At 43.4% G+C, this 18,235-nt stretch overlaps 1 protein-coding gene across 2 annotated transcripts in view; it reads left to right on the forward strand.

Moving 5' to 3' along the window:
• Positions 1-17,814, forward strand: part of GNG4 (G protein subunit gamma 4) — a 72,343-nt gene extending 54,529 nt beyond the window's left edge. For both annotated transcript variants that reach the window (XM_021072991.1, XM_021072990.1), the window contains exon 4: positions 14,247-17,814. In XM_021072991.1, the coding sequence (XP_020928650.1) occupies positions 14,247-14,375 (129 nt within the window). In that variant the 3' untranslated portion in view covers positions 14,376-17,814. The remainder of the gene's footprint in view (positions 1-14,246) is intronic.

An 18,235-nucleotide genomic window follows, 5' to 3' on the forward strand; every position in this document is an offset into this window, starting at 1 on the left:
GTGGTTGAATCAAAGTATACTTAGACTTAAGAATAACTGCAAAAAGGAGTTCCCGTTGTGGCTCAGTGGTTAACAAATCCAACTAGGAACCGTGAGATTGTGGGTTTGATCCCTGGCCTTGCTCAGTGGGTTAAGGATCTGGCGTTGCCGTGAGCTATGGTGTAGGTTGCAGACGTGGCTCTGATCTGGCATTGCTGTGGCTCTGGTGTAGGCTGGTGGCTGTCGCTCCAATTAGACCCCTAGCCTGGAAACCTCCATATGCCACAGGTGCAGCCCTAGAAAAGACCAAAAAAAAAAAAAAAGCAAGAATAACTGCAAAAAATTTTACATAGTTCATTTTATTCCTCTTTGGAAATGTGTAAGCTGTAAAAATAAACATTTTTCAATAATAGACTGTGACAATCCCAGAAAACACATACCTAAAAGTGGAGGAAGGAGAAGAGTGGGTAGTGTAAGTATACCAACTTGTCAGTCTGAGAATCTTTGTTGCACATAACAGAAGCCAACCCCAGCTGTGCATATATGCAAGGGGTTTATTAAAGGGATTTTATATTACTTGTAGAATTTTTGGAAGAGCTAGAGAACCATGCATAAGACTCAGCTTCTGGGAGTAACACTCACAATCGTGGTGCTGAGTCTGATGAGGGAACCATTCCAACATAACCAAGCACTACATGTACAGTTTGAACTATGGACACTCTGAGCCAGGAGCTCAGCTTTGTAGCCAGGGCTCCTGCCATTGCCACCAGAGCAGGAGCTCCCAGTCCCCTCCATCTTAGGTCCTTAGTCAAAGTCTGACACATACATGCCTCATAGACAGAACCAAGTTATACCTAAGTTGCAAGGGATTATGAGAAAATAAGTATATAACATTTTTAGATCCTATTAAGAGAAATAATCTTTTCCTCACACTGGGATTCATAAAGTAGATAATTCTTCCAAAAAGAGATACAGTTCAGTTGCTGAGGGGCAAGATGCATGTAACTGTCCGCTATAGCCAATTTCCTTATATTTTGTAAATGTGAATCAAGAAATACAACTTTAGGGAGTTCCTGTCATGGCTCAGTGAAAATGAATCTGACTAGTATCCATGACAATGCAGTGGGTTAAGGATCCAGTGTTGCCATGAGCTGTGGTGTAAGTCACAGGTGCGGCTCACATCTGGCATTGCTGTGGCTGTGGTGTAGGCCGGCAGCTACAGCTCCGATTCAACCCCTAGCCTGGAAACCTCCATATGCTGCATGTGTGGCCCTCAAAAGACAAGGAGAAGGAGGGAAAGAAAGAAAAAGAAAGAAAAAGAAAAAGAAAGAAAGAAAGAAAGAAAGAAAGAAAGAAAGAAAGAAAGAAAAAGAAAAGAAAAGAAAAGAAAAGAAAAGAAAAGAAAAGAAAAGAAAAGAAAAGGGAGAGGAAGGAAGGAAGACATGAAGACAACTACTTTAGGAGTTCCCTTAAGGAGTTCCTGCAGTGGTACAGTGGGTTAAGCATCTGAATGCAGCAGCTCAGGTTGCTGAAGAGGCATGGGTTTGATCCCCACCCCAGTGCAGTGGGTTAAGTATCAATGTTGCTGCAACTGCAGTCCAGATTCAATCCTTGGCCTGGGAACTTCCATATGCCACAGGTGCAGCCAAAAAGAAAAAAAAATACAACTTTATATCAGAAACTGATTTATATATTTTAAATATTGTAAGGCTATAAGCACCTCTAAATTACTGGAGGACAAGAAATAAAGGCCATAGAACATAAACTAGAAAACATAAGATATTATTAAATTTTTTTCATTTTTTTATTACTCAATGAATGTAGTACATTTATAGTTGTACAATGATCATCACAGCATTTCTCTCCCAAACCCCCAGCACATCCCCCCACCCCTTTAAAAATTTAAAAAGCAAAATAAGAAGTTCTCTTGTGGTCTAGTGGGTTAAGGATCCAGCATTGTCACTGCAGCAACTTGGGTCACTGCTATGGCATGGGTTTTGTCCTTGGCCTGAGAACTTTCACATTCTACAGGTGTGGCTGAAAAAAGAAAAAGAAAAAAATAAGATGATGGAAGCAATACCAAAAATACCTATCTTAACAATAAGTGTGTGAAGTGAAAAAACTAATTTAGATTCTCAGATTTAATTTTAAAAACAGGATGTATTTTGCATTAGACATATACCTAAAATAAAATGACTTAGGCTGACAATAAAAGGACATGCAAAAATTTACCAGTATACAATATATATTAAATTTATTTGGGAAAAACTACAAAATCCTTGAAAGAAATCAAAGAAGATCTAACTAAATGAAGAGAGATTCCATGTTCATGGATAGGAGGACTCAATATTGATAAGATCAGTTATTCCCAACTGGATCTATAGATTCAACACAATACCAACCAAATCCCAGCAAATTATCTTATAAATATCAACAATGTGATCCTAAGGTTTCCATGGAGAAGCAAAACTAAAAAACCAGAATAGCCAACACAGTATTAAAGGAGAATACAAAGCTGAATACTGACTTCAAGACTTCCTTTAAAGCTACAGTAATCAAGACAATGGGATACTGGCAAAAGAATAGACAAATAGATCATTGGTACACATTAGAGCCCAGAAATAGACCCACATAGATACAGTCAACTTGTCTTTAACAAAGAGCAAAGGCAATACAATGGATAAATGAGTCTTTTCAACAAACAGTGCTGGAACAACCATACGTCCCCATGCAAGACAATAAAACTAGATACAGAACTTAGAATTTTCATAAAAATTAACTCAGAATGAATCGTAGACCTAAATGTAACAGGCAAACCCACAAAACGTCTAGACAACAACACAGGAGAAAATCTAGGTGATCTTGCTTTTAGTGATGAGTTTTTAGATATAATACCAAAAGCACAACCTTTGAAAGAAAATGATGGTGAGCTGGTCTTCACTCAAATTAAAATTTTCTGGACTTCCCGTGTGGCTCACAACATAACTACTCGGTGTTGCTTCTACAGTGGCTGTGGCTCAACCCCTGGCCTGGGAACTTCCATATGCCACAGGTGCGGCCACTTGTTAAAAAAAAAAAAAAAAAAAATTTCTCTGTGAAAGACACTGTTAAGGGGATGAAAGGACAAACCACAGAGTGGGTGAAAATCTTTGTGAAACACATATTTGATAAAGGACTAGTATCCACGATAGACAAAGAACTGTTAAAACTCAACAAGGAGAAAAAAACCCCATTAAAAGTAGGCAAGATATGTGAACAGACACCTCCCCAAAGGAGACAGATGGCAAAGAAGCATATTAAACTTCATATGTCACTAAAGAATTATACATTAAAACAACAATGAGATACCAGTACACACCTCTTAGAATGGCTATAATTTTTAAAGCTGACAGTATCAAATTTTGATGAGGATATAAAGCCACAGGGGCTCACATTCATTTTGGGTGAGAATGCAAAATGGTACAGCCACTTGGGAAAACAATTTGGCAGTTTCTTACAATAAATATAGTCTGACCATATGATCCAGTTATACCCAAAATACACAAAGCAGGAGTTCCCTAATGGCTCAGCAGGTTAAGAATCCAACATTGTCACTGCTGTGGCTCAGGTCACTGCCATGGCACAAGTTTGATTTCTGGCCAGGGAACTTTTCTATGCTGCGGGTGCAGCCAAAAAAAATTTTTTTTTTACATACACAAAGATAAATATGAGGAAATATCAGGAAATATGGACAAGTTATATAGGAATCTAGTATGTCTTTCCCAGTCTTTGGCAAATAAATAGAGAAATAAACATATTAATAGTAAAATAAATAAGGTTGGTCTGATACATACAACCTGATTTGTATGTATAATTCTGTATCCAGAAAATACCAGGAACACTTTTCTGTAAGCACCACTCATGGAACACTTCAGTACATTATAAAAAGCAGAAATGATTCACATCACAGTCTCTGACAGTAATGGTCTAAGATTAATGGTAGCAATGGTAGGGAATAAATGCCAGCCTAAGGAACCTTTTAAAACTATCTCTTGAAAAATATTTTTTTGTCTTTTTGTCTTTTCTAGGGCCGCACTCACGGCATATGGAGCTTCCCACCTCAGCGGTCTAATCGGAGCTACAGCCGCCGGCCTACACCACAGCCACAGCAATGCCAAATCTGAGCTGTGTCTGCAACCTCCACCACAGCTCATGGCAACGCCGGATCCTTAACCCACTAAGCAAGGGCAGGGACCGAACCTGCAACCTCATGGTTCCTAGTCAGATTCATTAACCACTGTCCCACGAACAATAAAATTGATTTTAAGAATACTAAAAACAGGAGTTCCCGTCATGGTGCAGCAGAAATGAATCTGACTAGGAGCCATGAGGTTGTAGGTTCAATCCCTGACCTCGCTCAGTGGGTTAAGGATCTGGCGTTGCTGTGAGCAGACACAGCTCAGATCTGTCGAGTTGCTGTGGCTGTGGTGTAGGCCAGTGGCAACAGCTCTGATTCAAGCCCTAGCCTCGGAATCTCCATATGCTGAGGGTACAACCCCCGCCCCCCCGCAAAAAAAAGACAGAAAACAACAGAGGAGTTCCTGTCGTGGCGCAGCGGAAACGAATCCAACTAGGAGCCATGAGGTTGCGGGTTCGATCCCTGGCCTCACTCAATGGGTTAAGGATCTGCTATTGAAGTGGCTGTGGCTGTGGCCGGCAGCTATAGCTCCCATTCAACCCCTAGCCTGGGAACCTCCATATGCTACAGGTGCGGCCCTAAAAAACAAAACGCCAAAAAAAGAAAACAACGACAGAAGTTTATTTTCACCCAGTTCTGGGGCTTGATTAAGGTGTCCTCTAGGTTGTGTGGTGAGGCCTCTCTCCTTTGGTTACAGACAGCTGCCTTCTCACTGTGTCCTCACATGGCCTTTCCTCTGTGCCTGAGTGAAAAGAGAGCCTTCTGGAGTCTTTCTCTTCTTATAAACATACCCAATCCTATGGAATTAGGGCCCCACCCTCATGACTTCATCTAGCCTGAATTATAGTCATCTCCTGGTCCATAGGGACTGGTTCTAGAACCACCCCACACCTAATCCAAGGATGCTCAAGTTCCTTCTACAAAGTGGTGTTGTGTTTGCATATAACCTACACAGATACCATATACTTTAAATCATCTCTGGATTACTTAGAATATTTAATACTTAGAATAAAAAATGAATACAGTGTAAATGCTATGTAAATAGGTGCTGGTGTACAGCAAATTCCAGTTTTGCTTTTTGGAACTTTCTGGGATTTTTTTCAAATCTTTTCAGTCCATAGTTGATTGAATCCACAGATTCAGAACCTATGGATACCTTTGTGAAGGCTCTATCTCCAAATACGGCTATATTGGGGGCATTGACCTTAAAAAATGTCAGCTGTTTTATCAGCAAAAGTGGATTTATTTGGGAATAACAGAATTGCCATTCAGGACAAGCATGCTACAGCAAAAACTATAGTCGAGTATAACAAAGGAGAGGAGTGTTGTTTTTCAAATTTTTTAACTTATTTTTTAATGATTTTTATTTTTTCCATTATAGTTGGTTTACAGTGTTCCATCAACTTTCCATTGTACAGCAAGGTGGCCCGGTCACATACATATATACATTATCTTCCATCACGCTCCATTTTAAGTGACTAGATATAGTTCTTAGTGCTATAGAACAGGATCTCATTGCTTATCCATTCCAAAGGCAATAGTTTGCATCTATTAACTCCAGACTCCAAGTCCATCCCACTCCCTCCCCGTCCCCCTTGGCAACCACAAGTCTGTTCTCTAAGTCCATGCATTTCTTTTCTATGGAAAAGTTCATTTGTGCCATATATTAGATGCCAGATGTAAGTGATACCATATGGTATTTGTCTTTCTCTTTCTGACTTAGTTCACTTAGTATGAGAGTCTCTAGTTCCATCCATGTTGCTGCAAATGACATTATTTTGTTCCTTTTTATGGCTGAGTAGTATTCCATTGTGTGTATATACCACATCTTTTTAACCCATTCCTCTGTTGATGGACATTTAGGTTGTTTCCATGTCTTGGCTATTGTGTATAGTGCTGCAGTGAACATAACAGGTGCATGTGTCTTTTTCAAGGAAAGTTTTTGTCTGGATATAGGCCTGAGAGTGGGATTGCTGGATCATAGGGTAGTTCTATATTTAGTTTTCTGAGGTACCTCCATACTGTTTTCCATGGTGGTTGTACCAATTTACATTCCCACCAACAGTGTAGGCGGGTTCCCTTTTCTTCACACCCTTTCCGGCATTTGTTATTTGTGGACTTATTAATGATGGTCATTCTGACAGGTGTGAGGTGGTACCTCATTAGAGTTTTGATTTGCATTTCTCTAATAATCAGTGATATTTAAGCATTTTTTTTATGTTCTTGTCAGCCATCTGTTTATCTTCTTTGGAAAAAATGTCTGTTCAGGTCTTTTGCCCATTTTTCTATTGGGTTGTTGGTATTTTTGCTGTTGAGTTGTATAAGTTGTTTGCATATTTTAGAGATTAAGCCCTTGCCAGTTGCATCGTTTGAAACTATTTTCTGCCATTCCATGGATTGTCTTTTTGGTTTTTTTTATGGTTTCCTTTACTATGCAGAAGCTTGTCAGTTTGACTATGTCCCATTGGTTTATTTTTGCTTTTATTGCTGCTGCCTTTGGAGAAGGAATGTTGTTTTATAGAGAAAAAGGCGGAAGCTGGGAGGAGTTGTTTTGAATGAAAGTCCATTGGAGAAAAGCGAGAGTTCACGGTAATGATAATTTCTCATTGGCAGAGTTGCTGGGGTGGTATATTTCTTGTAGGAGATGCCGTCTTTACCTGTTGGAGCTTATAATTGGTGATTCTTTCTTGATGATTCTACTTTTGGGGTTTGTAATTGACAGTGCTTCCTGTGATTGACTTGAGTAGTATTGCATGAGAGCTCCCCCTGCTGGCCTCACCATTCCATTTTAGTGAGGTTTCTCTTTATTAATTTTCACAGGGTTATGGCTTCAACATGAGTCTGGGGGGACACATTTCAATCCATAATTTCAATCAAAGATTTAAATATAACAAATAAAAGTAGGAAAATAGGAACAAATGTTTTGGGGAAGGCCAGGCATATTATAAAATCCATAGTTAAAGTTTTAAGTCAAAGTTTTGACTGCCTTAAAAAGAATTCCTGGGAGTTGCCATTGTAGCTCAGCAGGTTACGAACCCAAAGAGTATTCATGAGGATGTAGGTTTGGTCCCTGGCCCCACTCAGTGGGTTAAGGATCCGGCATTGCTGCAGCTGTAGCTTAGACTGAGATTGCATCTCAGATCTGATGCCTGGCCCAGGAGCTCCATATGCAACGGAGCAGCCAAAAAATGAAAAATAAAAAACTATATTTTTGACTGTCAATCAATAGGGATAGGTTAAATAGTGTCAATAAAAAAAATCATCAGTCATACAAAGAAGATTAGCATGGCCCCCCGTGCGCAAAGATGACACGCAAATTCTTGAAGCGTTCCATATTTTTAGAAAAGGGAACCCTCCTACACTGTTGGTGGGAATGTAAATTGGTACAACCACCATGGAAAACAGTATGGAGGTACCTCAGAAAACTAAATATAGAACTACCCTATGATCCAGCAATCCCACTCTCAGGCCTATATCCAGACAAAAACTTTCCTTGAAAAAGACACATGCACCTGTTATGTTCACTGCAGCACTATACACAATAGCCAAGACATGGAAACAACCTAAATGTCCATCAACAGAGGAATGGGTTAAAAAGATGTGGTATATACACACAATGGAATACTACTCAGCCATAAAAAGGAACAAAATAATGTCATTTGCAGCAACATGGATGGAACTAGAGACTCTCATACTAAGTGAACTAAGTCAGAAAGAGAAAGACAAATACCATATGGTATCACTTACATCTGGCATCTAATATATGGCACAAATGAACTTTTCCATAGAAAAGAAATGCATGGACTTAGAGAACAGACTTGTGGTTGCCAAGGGGGACGGGGAGGGAGTGGGATGGACTTGGAGTCTGGAGTTAATAGATGCAAACTATTGCCTTTGGAATGGATAAGCAATGAGATCCTGTTCTATAGCACTAAGAACTATATCTAGTCACTTAAAATGGAGCGTGATGGAAGATAATGTATATATGTATGTGACCGGGCCACCTTGCTGTACAATGGAAAGTTGATGGAACACTGTAAACCAACTATAATGGAAAAAATAAAAATCATTTTAAAAAATTCATCAGTCAGATCTAAGAAGGAAATGGAAAATTTCCTTTGAGCCAAATTGAGGGTTATAACCTGGGAAAAGCATCTCCGAAAGCTCTGAGAACTAGTCTCAGTAGAATAAGCACAGTTTATTTAAGTGTTTTTGAGACAGAGAGCTCTATGTTAAATGATGTATTACTGGCAGTTTACATAATCCAGATCTCAGTGTCATCATGGTGGGTTGTATGACTGCTTATTAAATGGGGAAGGAATGTTATCTTTAACAAGCTGTCTTGTTGGTGCTGGGAGAATGCTTCTCTTTATGGTGGAGCAGGTGTTTCTGCTAATGGGGGAGGTCTGCTCAATGCATGTTTATCTGGTCAAAGGCAGATACACAATGCATAGTGCAGGGAGAGAGGAGGCCAAAGGACAGAAGAATTTTTATGTTGAAATTGTTCTTGTCTTGCCATAAAATATGACTTTTATTTCACATAAATTATATACAGACCATGTTATACTATAGCATCATTAAAAACAATGATGCGGTGTTCCCACTATGGCACAATGGTTTAGGAACCTGACTACAGCAACTCAGGTCACTTTTGGATGCACGGATTCAAAAACAAAAAACAAAGCCGAAAAAACCTGGTATGTTGATTTCAAACACTATCCAATGTTAGAAGAAAGAAAAAACTCACAAGGATTCATCCTGCAGTGTTATCTCAGAATTTAGAGATAAAGCATAGAACTGTAATATCCTGAGGATTTTACCAGGGATAAAAGGCATATCATTTCTTCTATTGGAGTGTGTACCAAGTCTGACCTTGTAGAAGATACCACTGTACAATGAGGGCTGCAGCCTGGCTGTGGTCTTGACTATAATCCTGCCTTATTTTCTTGGGGTAGAGAGAGGAACACACAGAGCTGTCAAAAATGCTTGTAATTGATTCCAAGTAGTATTGTTCAATAGACAGGAATTGCTGAGAAATAGGTGTGTCGTGCTACTTTAGATGCAAAGGATAAATGCAGTGGGTGTCACAGCCAGAATAGTAATTATGTCATCTGTCTTGTCTTGGAATGTGACTTAGTAATTGCAACATTTTCTCCCATCATTGCAGCTTGTAATTATTGTGCAACTAACAGGATTATGTGCTAACTCGGGCTGTTTTAATCACCCCTTTTACTCTGAAATGTAGTGGTAAAATTCCGCAGTTGTTCCCAAGCTGTGGAGTTTTTTCAACATCTGTTCTCTTGTAACTTTAAACGGTTCCATACTAGAGAGGAGGCAGAGATGACCCAGGCACTTCCAAACAGGACTTCTAGCACAGCAGACTTCAGGCTTGATGAGAAAGCTTAAACAGTAAGGGAGGTTTACATTTCCAACCAGAATAAAATGTTCTCTTTGAAAGAAAATTGTCTGCTTTATATTTCAAAGATGGCAGATGTTTATGGAATATGGCAAAGTCTGTAAGTCAGTTTCATATACATTGAAGGAGACTTTCAACCATAAAAATCAATCTAGGAGTTCCCTGGTGGTTCAGCAGGTTAAGGACCTGGTCTTGTCATTGCTGTGGCTTGAGTTTGACCCCAGGCCCGGAAACTTCCACAGGCCAAGGACATGGCCAAAAAAAAGAAGTCAGTCTAGGGCTGATTAAGGAAACGCTCCTATTCAATCTAAGGAGCAGGTTTAGGTTAATTGATGCTTCGATACTAAGCCGTGTGTTAGGATCTCACCTTTCATGTGAAAAGTTCATTAAGATGTTCATTACATGTATTCATGTTTTCAGATACCTTTTCAGGGGTTCTCCCAGACAGTTTGGTTATACAGAAATAAAGGGGCCTTGGACATGTCCTGCAGTAAGGCTGATGGCTAAGGTGGGAAGAGGTGGAAAACTCCCTTCTGTTGTAAGATGACTTACACGCTCCTATATCAGGCTTTACCGTGTTCTCAATAATCTGCGTGCATCTAGGAAATTAATATGGCATGGAGCCAACCCGGACCCACACATTTGGTCTTAAACTGGGTGCTAATTACTTGGCGCTAATCCTGAGTGAATTACGGTTTCCTTCCTGTGGTACAGGTGCACAGACGGAAGGCCACGATCCAGGAGTGTCATTATAACAAAGCCAACACATCTGTGATCCTAAAACAACAGCAACAACAAAAGGAGGCAGTCTAAGAACAGCTTGTTTTCTTGAAAGAAGAATTTTGGCAGTATCACCTTTGGAGGTGCTAGAAAAATCCCTAAATTGGGCCTAGCGGGATTGTTTGTGATTGGTTGGTCTCAAGTTTTACTTTCTCAGATTGGAGCACGTTGGCTCTGGCTTTGGTTTTGGTTCGCTTACAGAGGCTACCAAGGAATTAGAGCCAACTCGGTGTAATCATCTCCTTGTTTAATTCTTTAACAGGTCACAGCCAAGGGGGAGGACGGTCTCAGGGGCGACACTGACAGCATCTGTCCCAGCACTTCCCAGGGCATGGGGAACGGAATCCAGTCCTAGCTGAGGACACTGACCTGTGAGGGTTTTCTTGGCAAGACTATCCTGGGATGAGATGAAGTGACCTGAGAAACTTTAGGTGCAAGACTCTTCTCCTTCTGGTCTTAGGAATTCCCAGATGGCTGGTCTCTAACAAAAGTATGCTGGCCCAGCAGACAAGAACTTTCCGGACCACTTTAGTTGTTGTTTTCATTAGTAAAAGTTGATCAGGCAGCTTCTGAGTCCAGACCGCTGAGCTTCAGTTTCTAGCCTTCACTCTTACTAGATATAAGACCTGGGGCAGGAGTTCTCGTTGTGGCACAGTGAAAACGAATCCTTAAGGTTTCGGGTTCGGTCCCTGGCCTTGCTCAGTGGGTTAAGGATCTAGCATTTCTGTAAGCTGTGGTGTAGGTCACAGATGCGGCTCAGATCTGGTGTTGCTGTGGCTCTGGCATAGGGTGGTAGCTATAGCTCTGATTCGACCCCTAGCCTGGGAACCTCCATATGCTGAGGGTGTGGCCCTAAATAGCCAAAAAAAGAAAAAAGAAAAAAAAAAACCTGGGGCAAGTTTCTTAACTTTCGTGCCTCAGTTTCTTCATCTATTAAGTGACTTTAAGAATAGTATTTAGGAGTTCCTGTCGTGGCGCAGTGGTTAACGAATCCGACTAGGAACCATGAGGTTGCGGGTTCGATCCCTGCCCTTGCTCAGTGGGTTAACGATCCGGCGTTGCTGTGAGCTGTGGTGTAGGTCGCAGATGCGGCTCGGATCCCGCGTTGCTGTGGCTCTGGCGTAGGCCCGTGGCTACAGCTCCGATTCAACCCCTAGCCTGGGAACCTCCATATGCCGTGGGAGCGGCCCAAGAAATAGCAACAATAACAACAACAAAAAGACAAAAGACAAAAAAAAAAAAAAAAGAATAGTATTTAGGGGAATTACCATTGTGGCTCAGCGGTTAACAGATCTGACTAGCATCCATGAGGACGCAGGTTCAATCCCTGGCCTTACTCAATGGGTTTAGGATACAGCGTTGTCCTGAGCTGTGGTGTAGGTCACAGATGCAGCTCAGATCTGGCATTGCTGTGGCTGTGGTGTAGGCCGGCAGCTGTAGCTCCTATTCAACCGCTAGCCTGGGAACTTCTGTATGCTATGGGTGCAACCCTAAAAAGACAAAAATAAAGTAAAATAAAATGCTGCAATGGTGCCATTAGAGCTAGAATCATAGACTGTTTGGAGTAGGAGGAACCTTGGGGATATCTGACGCTCATGATTTTACAAATGAGAAACTAAAGCTCAGAGAGTTTGAATTACTTACCCATAGTCACACAGCCATCTTGGGGGCAGAGAGGGACCTGGAAGCCTGATGCTCACTGGTACCCTTTCTCCATTCCACAATCCTGACCAATGTAGACTTTGTCAGGATTTAGGCTTACTCATCAGCTCAAATTTTAGTTGTTTCATTGAAAGGAAAATTTCATTACATCTCTCTCCTGGAATTGTCTATAGAATTTCAGCCACTGCTAAAATAGGTAGGTCTGGGCAGGAAACCAGAAGAAGAATTTCTTCTTTTTTTTTTTTTTTTTTTTGTCTTCTTGTCTTTTCTAGGGCTCCTCCCGAGGCATATGGAGGTTCCCAGGCTAGGGGTCTAATCAGAGCTACAGCTGCCGGCCACAGCCACAACAACTCAGCATCCAAGCCGGATATTCGACCTGCTCACGGCAGCGCGGGATCCTTAACCCACTGAGCAAGGCCAGGGATCGAACCTGCAACCTCATGGTTCCTAGTCAGATTCGTTAACCACTGTGCCACGACAGGAAATCCAAGCTGGGCCAGATTTTAAAACCTGGATAGGGGAGTTCCCACTGTGGCTCAGTGGGTTAAGAATCTGACTAGTGTCCATGAGGATAAAGGTTCAATCCCTGGCCTTGCTCAGTGGATTAAAGGATCCGGCCTTGCTGCGAACTGCAATATAGGTTCGAATCCTGTGTTGCAGTGGCTCTGGCATAGGCTGGGAACTTTCATATGCCTCAGGTATGTCCCTAAAAAGACAAAAACAAACAAACAAAAAACCTGGAGAGCATGTATATGGCTTGTATGTGCTGGGGGCTTTCAAATATTTTTTCATCCACCTGAAAAAAAAAATGTTTTTTATCATTTTGGAGGTTTAGACCTTGAATGTACGAAGAGAATTTCCTTTGACTGCTATGCACTTACCCCTACCCGCAGCCTCAAACAGCACTTATATGCAGAACAAGCTGATTGGCAGGATGAGTGAACACAGAGGCCACGCATTTGCTAGATACCTGCCACAGACCACAGTGAGATGAGCTGGCCACTTCCTCTTCGTCTTAGTGAATGACCTCTCCCGCCTGCTCCTCCCCTGGAACTCCTGGAGTTGAGCCAGAGGATAATTTGATCCATAATTGCCATGTGTCTGCAGGCTTCAGATAAGCCTGAAGGAAAATGGAAAGAGGGTTCTGGCCCCAAGAGCACATCTCTCTCCTCAGAGGAGTGGCCACTCTACGTTTACTGCGTGCTTATCGCATGTGGCTTATATGTGTGTTCTATATAACGTGCTTCTGATCTGTGTTCTGTTGAGGACGATAAATGTCTGTATGGATGGCAATATATCAGTAACAGTAATAATAAATTCAATCACGCTGCCGTGTCCAGGGCCAGCACTCAGCTTTATCAATCTAGAAATGGTTTAGCAGAGTCGCTGTGAGAATCCTGGCCTGGAGCCTCCACTCATCACTCACTTGAGAGTAGGATGAAGACGTCTGGACCTTCCCGCTGGCTCCTCACTCCTCTCTCGCTCCTGATCTACCCTAGCACAGGGGCCACATCCCTTTCTGTTACCAAGTCCAAGCTCATACTGCTTGCTGCACAACAGGACAATAAATTGAGAGACAAGTTGTTGGGGCAAGGATTGGCGACTTTATTCAGAAAGCCAGCAAATTGAGACGATGGCAGACTAGTGTCCCAAAGAACAATCTTTCCCGAGGTAGAATTCGGGCTTCTTTTATACTAAGGGTGGAGGGGAGGGTGCTAGTTTTTGCAAACTTCTTGGTGTTAGAATCCTTAGTTCTGGCAGTTGTCCCCCTAGGTCTGGTCACAATGTTCCTATAAACCTCCAAGACAAATGTTATTCTCTGTTCTGCAACTTTTTATCTCTACATGAATGGAAACGTGTTAAATCTTTATAGGCCAGAGCCTTGAGAATAGGCTCTCCTGTATATTTCAGGCCATAGGCAACATTCTTTTACAAAAGGTGCAGAGCCAGCATGATGAAGCACAGGCAAGAGAGCACAAGGGTTAGCCCCAAAGGAACAGATCAAATGTGGAGTCAAGTTTTTCTTCTCTGTTACATTTCCTTGGAGACGTGTCAAAACCTGTCTCCTCCGTTTGCACAAGCCCTCTCTCCAGGCCTGGGAATGGCCATGTCGGCTGTGCAGCCACACAGCCTGTCCTCGGGCTTGTCCCCTCTCCACGTGGACACCCCTGCCTCAGACCAGCTGTGAGTCCACCTCTAACCCCCGCCTGTGCTGTGTTCCCCCCACCCCAGGTGTCCCAGGCGGCAGCAGACCTCCTGGCCTACTGTGAAGCCCACGTGCGGGAGGACCCTCTCATCATCCCGGTGCCTGCGTCAGAAAACCCTTTCCGAGAGAAGAAGTTCTTCTGTACCATCCTCTGACTCTCCGTTTGTTGTGGAAATGTCTCCTTTTCTGTCCATAAAACCCCTGGTAGAGACTGCGCATGCTCTTAGCTTTAGGGAGCCCCGCCCACACCCAGCCCCGCCCAACCAGGACTGACCGTCCTGTCCCGTCTTTTCATTGGTTTTCCTCGTTGCGCTCCATCTCACTTTTTCTTTTCATTTTCATGTTATTTTCATTATTAGAAAAGCAAACAGACATGTTTGTAGCCGGATAACAAGTGTGCCAAGTATAAATAAGTATGGGCTTAAGGGCTTAAATTTTTTAAACATCACTTCCCCACTGTACATACATCGAGTTTATACATTTCAGTGGATTATTTATTGAGAAGGGAAAATATATTCAACAAGCCCCCATTCGCAATCGCTTTGTCAAATTAGAGCATCTATTGGTAGTTTCCATCGCTCTTGCTGGAGAAAGCAGTTTTATAAGTTCTCTATTTCCTGCTTTTCCCGTTAAAGAAGAAATAACTCCCATCATCAGACAATTTTCCAAACATGGGTCTTCCTGGGACCCTGCAGCCCAGACCTTGACAGAGGGCACCCTGTTTCCCACGATTATCACTGATCCCTTTGGAGGTGGTCCTTCCACGAGTGGAGGTGTAGAGGGGATATTGGAGGGAGCTTAGCTGTAAACGTCACAACCATGACACTGTTTACGTGTTCCATCCAGGCTGGCCGGGGGCACCACCTCTCCTCTCTGTATGCCACCCTGCCCTGCTCCCTCCTGTGTTGGCTCCTCCTCTGTGGGACTGACATGAGCCGAATTGATGGGGGCCTGTTTGGGGCTCGGTAGTATGTCCCCCTCCCCCAGAGGCGTGAGTCAAGGGCAGCAGCTCAGCCTGTACCATCCACAGATTGGAGCATTCACACCCATCCACTTCTTTAAATCCCCATGAATAAATAAATACTGTGAGACTATGTCTGGTCTTAAGAGAGGGAAACTGAGGCACAGAATGACAGTGTAGTTTCCCCGAGGTTGTAGATAGTAAGCAGGAAGACTGGGACCTGACTGCAGACACCAGTTCCCAGCCTTGAGCTCCACTGCCTTCCAGGCGTACCTGTTTGCAGGTAGGCAGGTAAACCCACAAACAACCTGAGCCATGTGCCATGACACCCCATCGCTGGGGTCTGCTCCGTGGCACACTTCTCTTCCAGTCTTTGCCAGGAGTAGGCATGTCGACCGGTATTCTGGCAGCTTGTGGAAGGTGATGTGTGACTGCCCCTGTGGGAGGCTGGATAGAGTTTGATTTTTCTGAGACAAACTTGCAAGTCCACAGAAAACAAACCCCTCCCACCCCTGATGAAGGGAATAAACCATAGGGGCAGAGAGCGCTCTGTCCAAGTTTGTTCTATTCTATTTGTTGGACACTGCCTCCCTCCTGGCTCCGGCAGCGACTTCACCATGTGCAGCAGGGCAAGTCATCGTATCCCTGAAACACTCCAACCTGCAAATTGCGGATCATGGTAACGACTCCTCCTGCCTGTCTGTCTAGGACAGAGGGAGATGATACATAGATGAAAGCTCTGATGACCATTTAAAACAAATCCATATACCAAATGCTAGGACATAGCGTAGGGAAGAGAGCCACGGTTCCGTTGGAGGAATCCTGTAAAAATTGCCTGCAAAGAGGCAAGTATAATTTTCAGATTAAATTATTGACTGGCTACCCTTGTAAATGGTTTTAGGACATTTGTATTCTTGGCTGCTTTTGTTGAAACCCATTCTTCATTTCATGAAAGCTCCCTGATAAGCCCAGGGTTGTCAGGAAGCTGTGTGCTCAAACTGTAGCAGAAGTCTATGCTGTCTGTGACAATACGACTTCAGATCCTCCTCTGTTTGGGTTTATGACCAAGATCTTTTATTTTGTGATCCGTGTCAGCATCATTAACCTGATAAGGCAAAGCACAATCCCTAAAAGCACATCCGAGAAGCTGAAGAAGTGGGACAGCATGGAAACCAGCTAAATCAGGTCAAGGACAAAATATGCCCCTCCGCTTAGCCAAACTCCCCCCACTTTGTTTTCACTTTCAGCGTCCCTCCATATTCCACCTCCCCTTTTGCCCTCTTTTTCCTTTCTTCCGCTCATCCTTGCATCCCTCCCTCAGATGCTTTTTGTCCTTTGATTTCTCCTTTTCCTCCCAAACCTGTGGTGTTTTGTGTGACTTGCACCTTCCACGGGTCCCAGAACTCAGTGCCACTCTTAAAGGCAAGGTCATGCACACGGGTAGCGAGGTATACTAACGTGTCGATGAGCCTCCCTGCAACAGTCACTGGGAGCTGATGAAGTGGGGGTGGCCCTGGAGTGGGGAGTTATCATTTGGTGTTTCCAGCTTGGCTGTGTAGCCCCTGACCGCTTTTCTAAAGGGAGAAATCACCCCTTATGTACAAGTGTAGTGGGGTGCAGTATCCACTCCCACTGTGGATGCTGAAGTGGGGAAATCTTCCTTGTCTCTCAGATGTACCCCCTTTTCCAGCACCAGCCAGGCCAGGGAGTGGCCAGTGACCCAGGGTGAACTCCTGGGACTCCCCTGCTTGGGACTGTGAGCTCAGAGCAACGATGCAAAATGAAGGGATGCTGAGCTTCCTTTCAGAGAAGCTGCGGTGGTCCAGCAGGGGATGTGTCTAGGACTGGCAGGCTGCAGGGATGGTGTGTCCACTGCTAGTAAGGTCCAAGGATGGCAGATTCCTGGGCAGAGTGTTTCTGCTCCGAGCCTTGGCCCACCCCACTGAGTTGTCTCGGTCCCCTCCCATCTTTTCAGCTCTCCTTTCTAGCTTTCTGTCAATTCTGTGAGCCTCCCCTCCAGTAAATTTCTCATTCTTTCATGAAATAGCCTGGGTTGAATGTACATATCATATGACCTAAAATCTTCATTCCTCGGTGTCTACCCCAAAGAAATGTGTGTGTACATTCACCAAAAGAAAGGTGCAAGATTGTTCATAGAAGTGCTGTTCACAGTAGCCCCGAACTGGAAAGCACCCTGATGCCCATGTTGAATGGATAGACAAACCACAGCACATTGGCACAGTGAGGTTCTCTGCAGCAAGAAGGGATGTTCCCGTGGCCAGGCGCAGCCCTGTGTGAGCCTCACGAGAGAAGGCAAGTTCACACTATATGGCTCCATTTATATCAAGTATGAAACCCACAGAACTCACCTGTGCTATTGCAACAGGGACGTGAGTTACTCCTGGGTGGATGGGAAGCAGAAGGGCACAAGGCCGTTTCTTGGATATTCTGGTGCTGGTGGCTGGTTACCCGAGCGTATCCAGTGTGTAAATATTCGTTCTGATTCCTGATCTGGTGGCTGGTTACCCGAGAGTGTGCAGGGTATAAACGTTCTCCAAGCCGTACCGTTTGGGTTTGCACCCTTTTCTGTGTGTATGTTGTACTTCAATAAAAAGTTGGTTATGGGCTAGTAATCAAGAATTGTACAATTTTTGGAGTTCCCGTTGTGGCGCAGTGATAACGAATCCCACTAGGAGCCATGAGGTTGCAGGTTCAATCCCTGGCCTGCTCAGTGGGTTAAGGATCCAGCGTTGCCATGAGCTGTGGTGTAGGTCACAGATTCGGCTTGGATCTGGTGTTGCTGTGGCTCTGCTATAGGCCAGTAGCAACAGCTCCAATTCGACCCCTAGCCTGGGAAACTACATATGCCAAGGGTGCGGCCCTATAAAGACAAAGGACAAAAAAAAAAAGATCCTACAGATTTTTGGCACTTGGCTCAACTTTTTACTCCTCTTTAGGTGTAACATCATTAGTGGGCATTTAAATGTATTTGACAACATGCTGAAGTACAAAATCTGATCCACAGCTCTCTGGCCAGTGCACCAGCTCTCAGCA

The sequence above is a fragment of the Sus scrofa genome, chromosome 14 (genome assembly GCF_000003025.6).
Source record: "Sus scrofa isolate TJ Tabasco breed Duroc chromosome 14, Sscrofa11.1, whole genome shotgun sequence".
NCBI classification, from domain to species: domain Eukaryota; kingdom Metazoa; phylum Chordata; class Mammalia; order Artiodactyla; family Suidae; genus Sus; species Sus scrofa.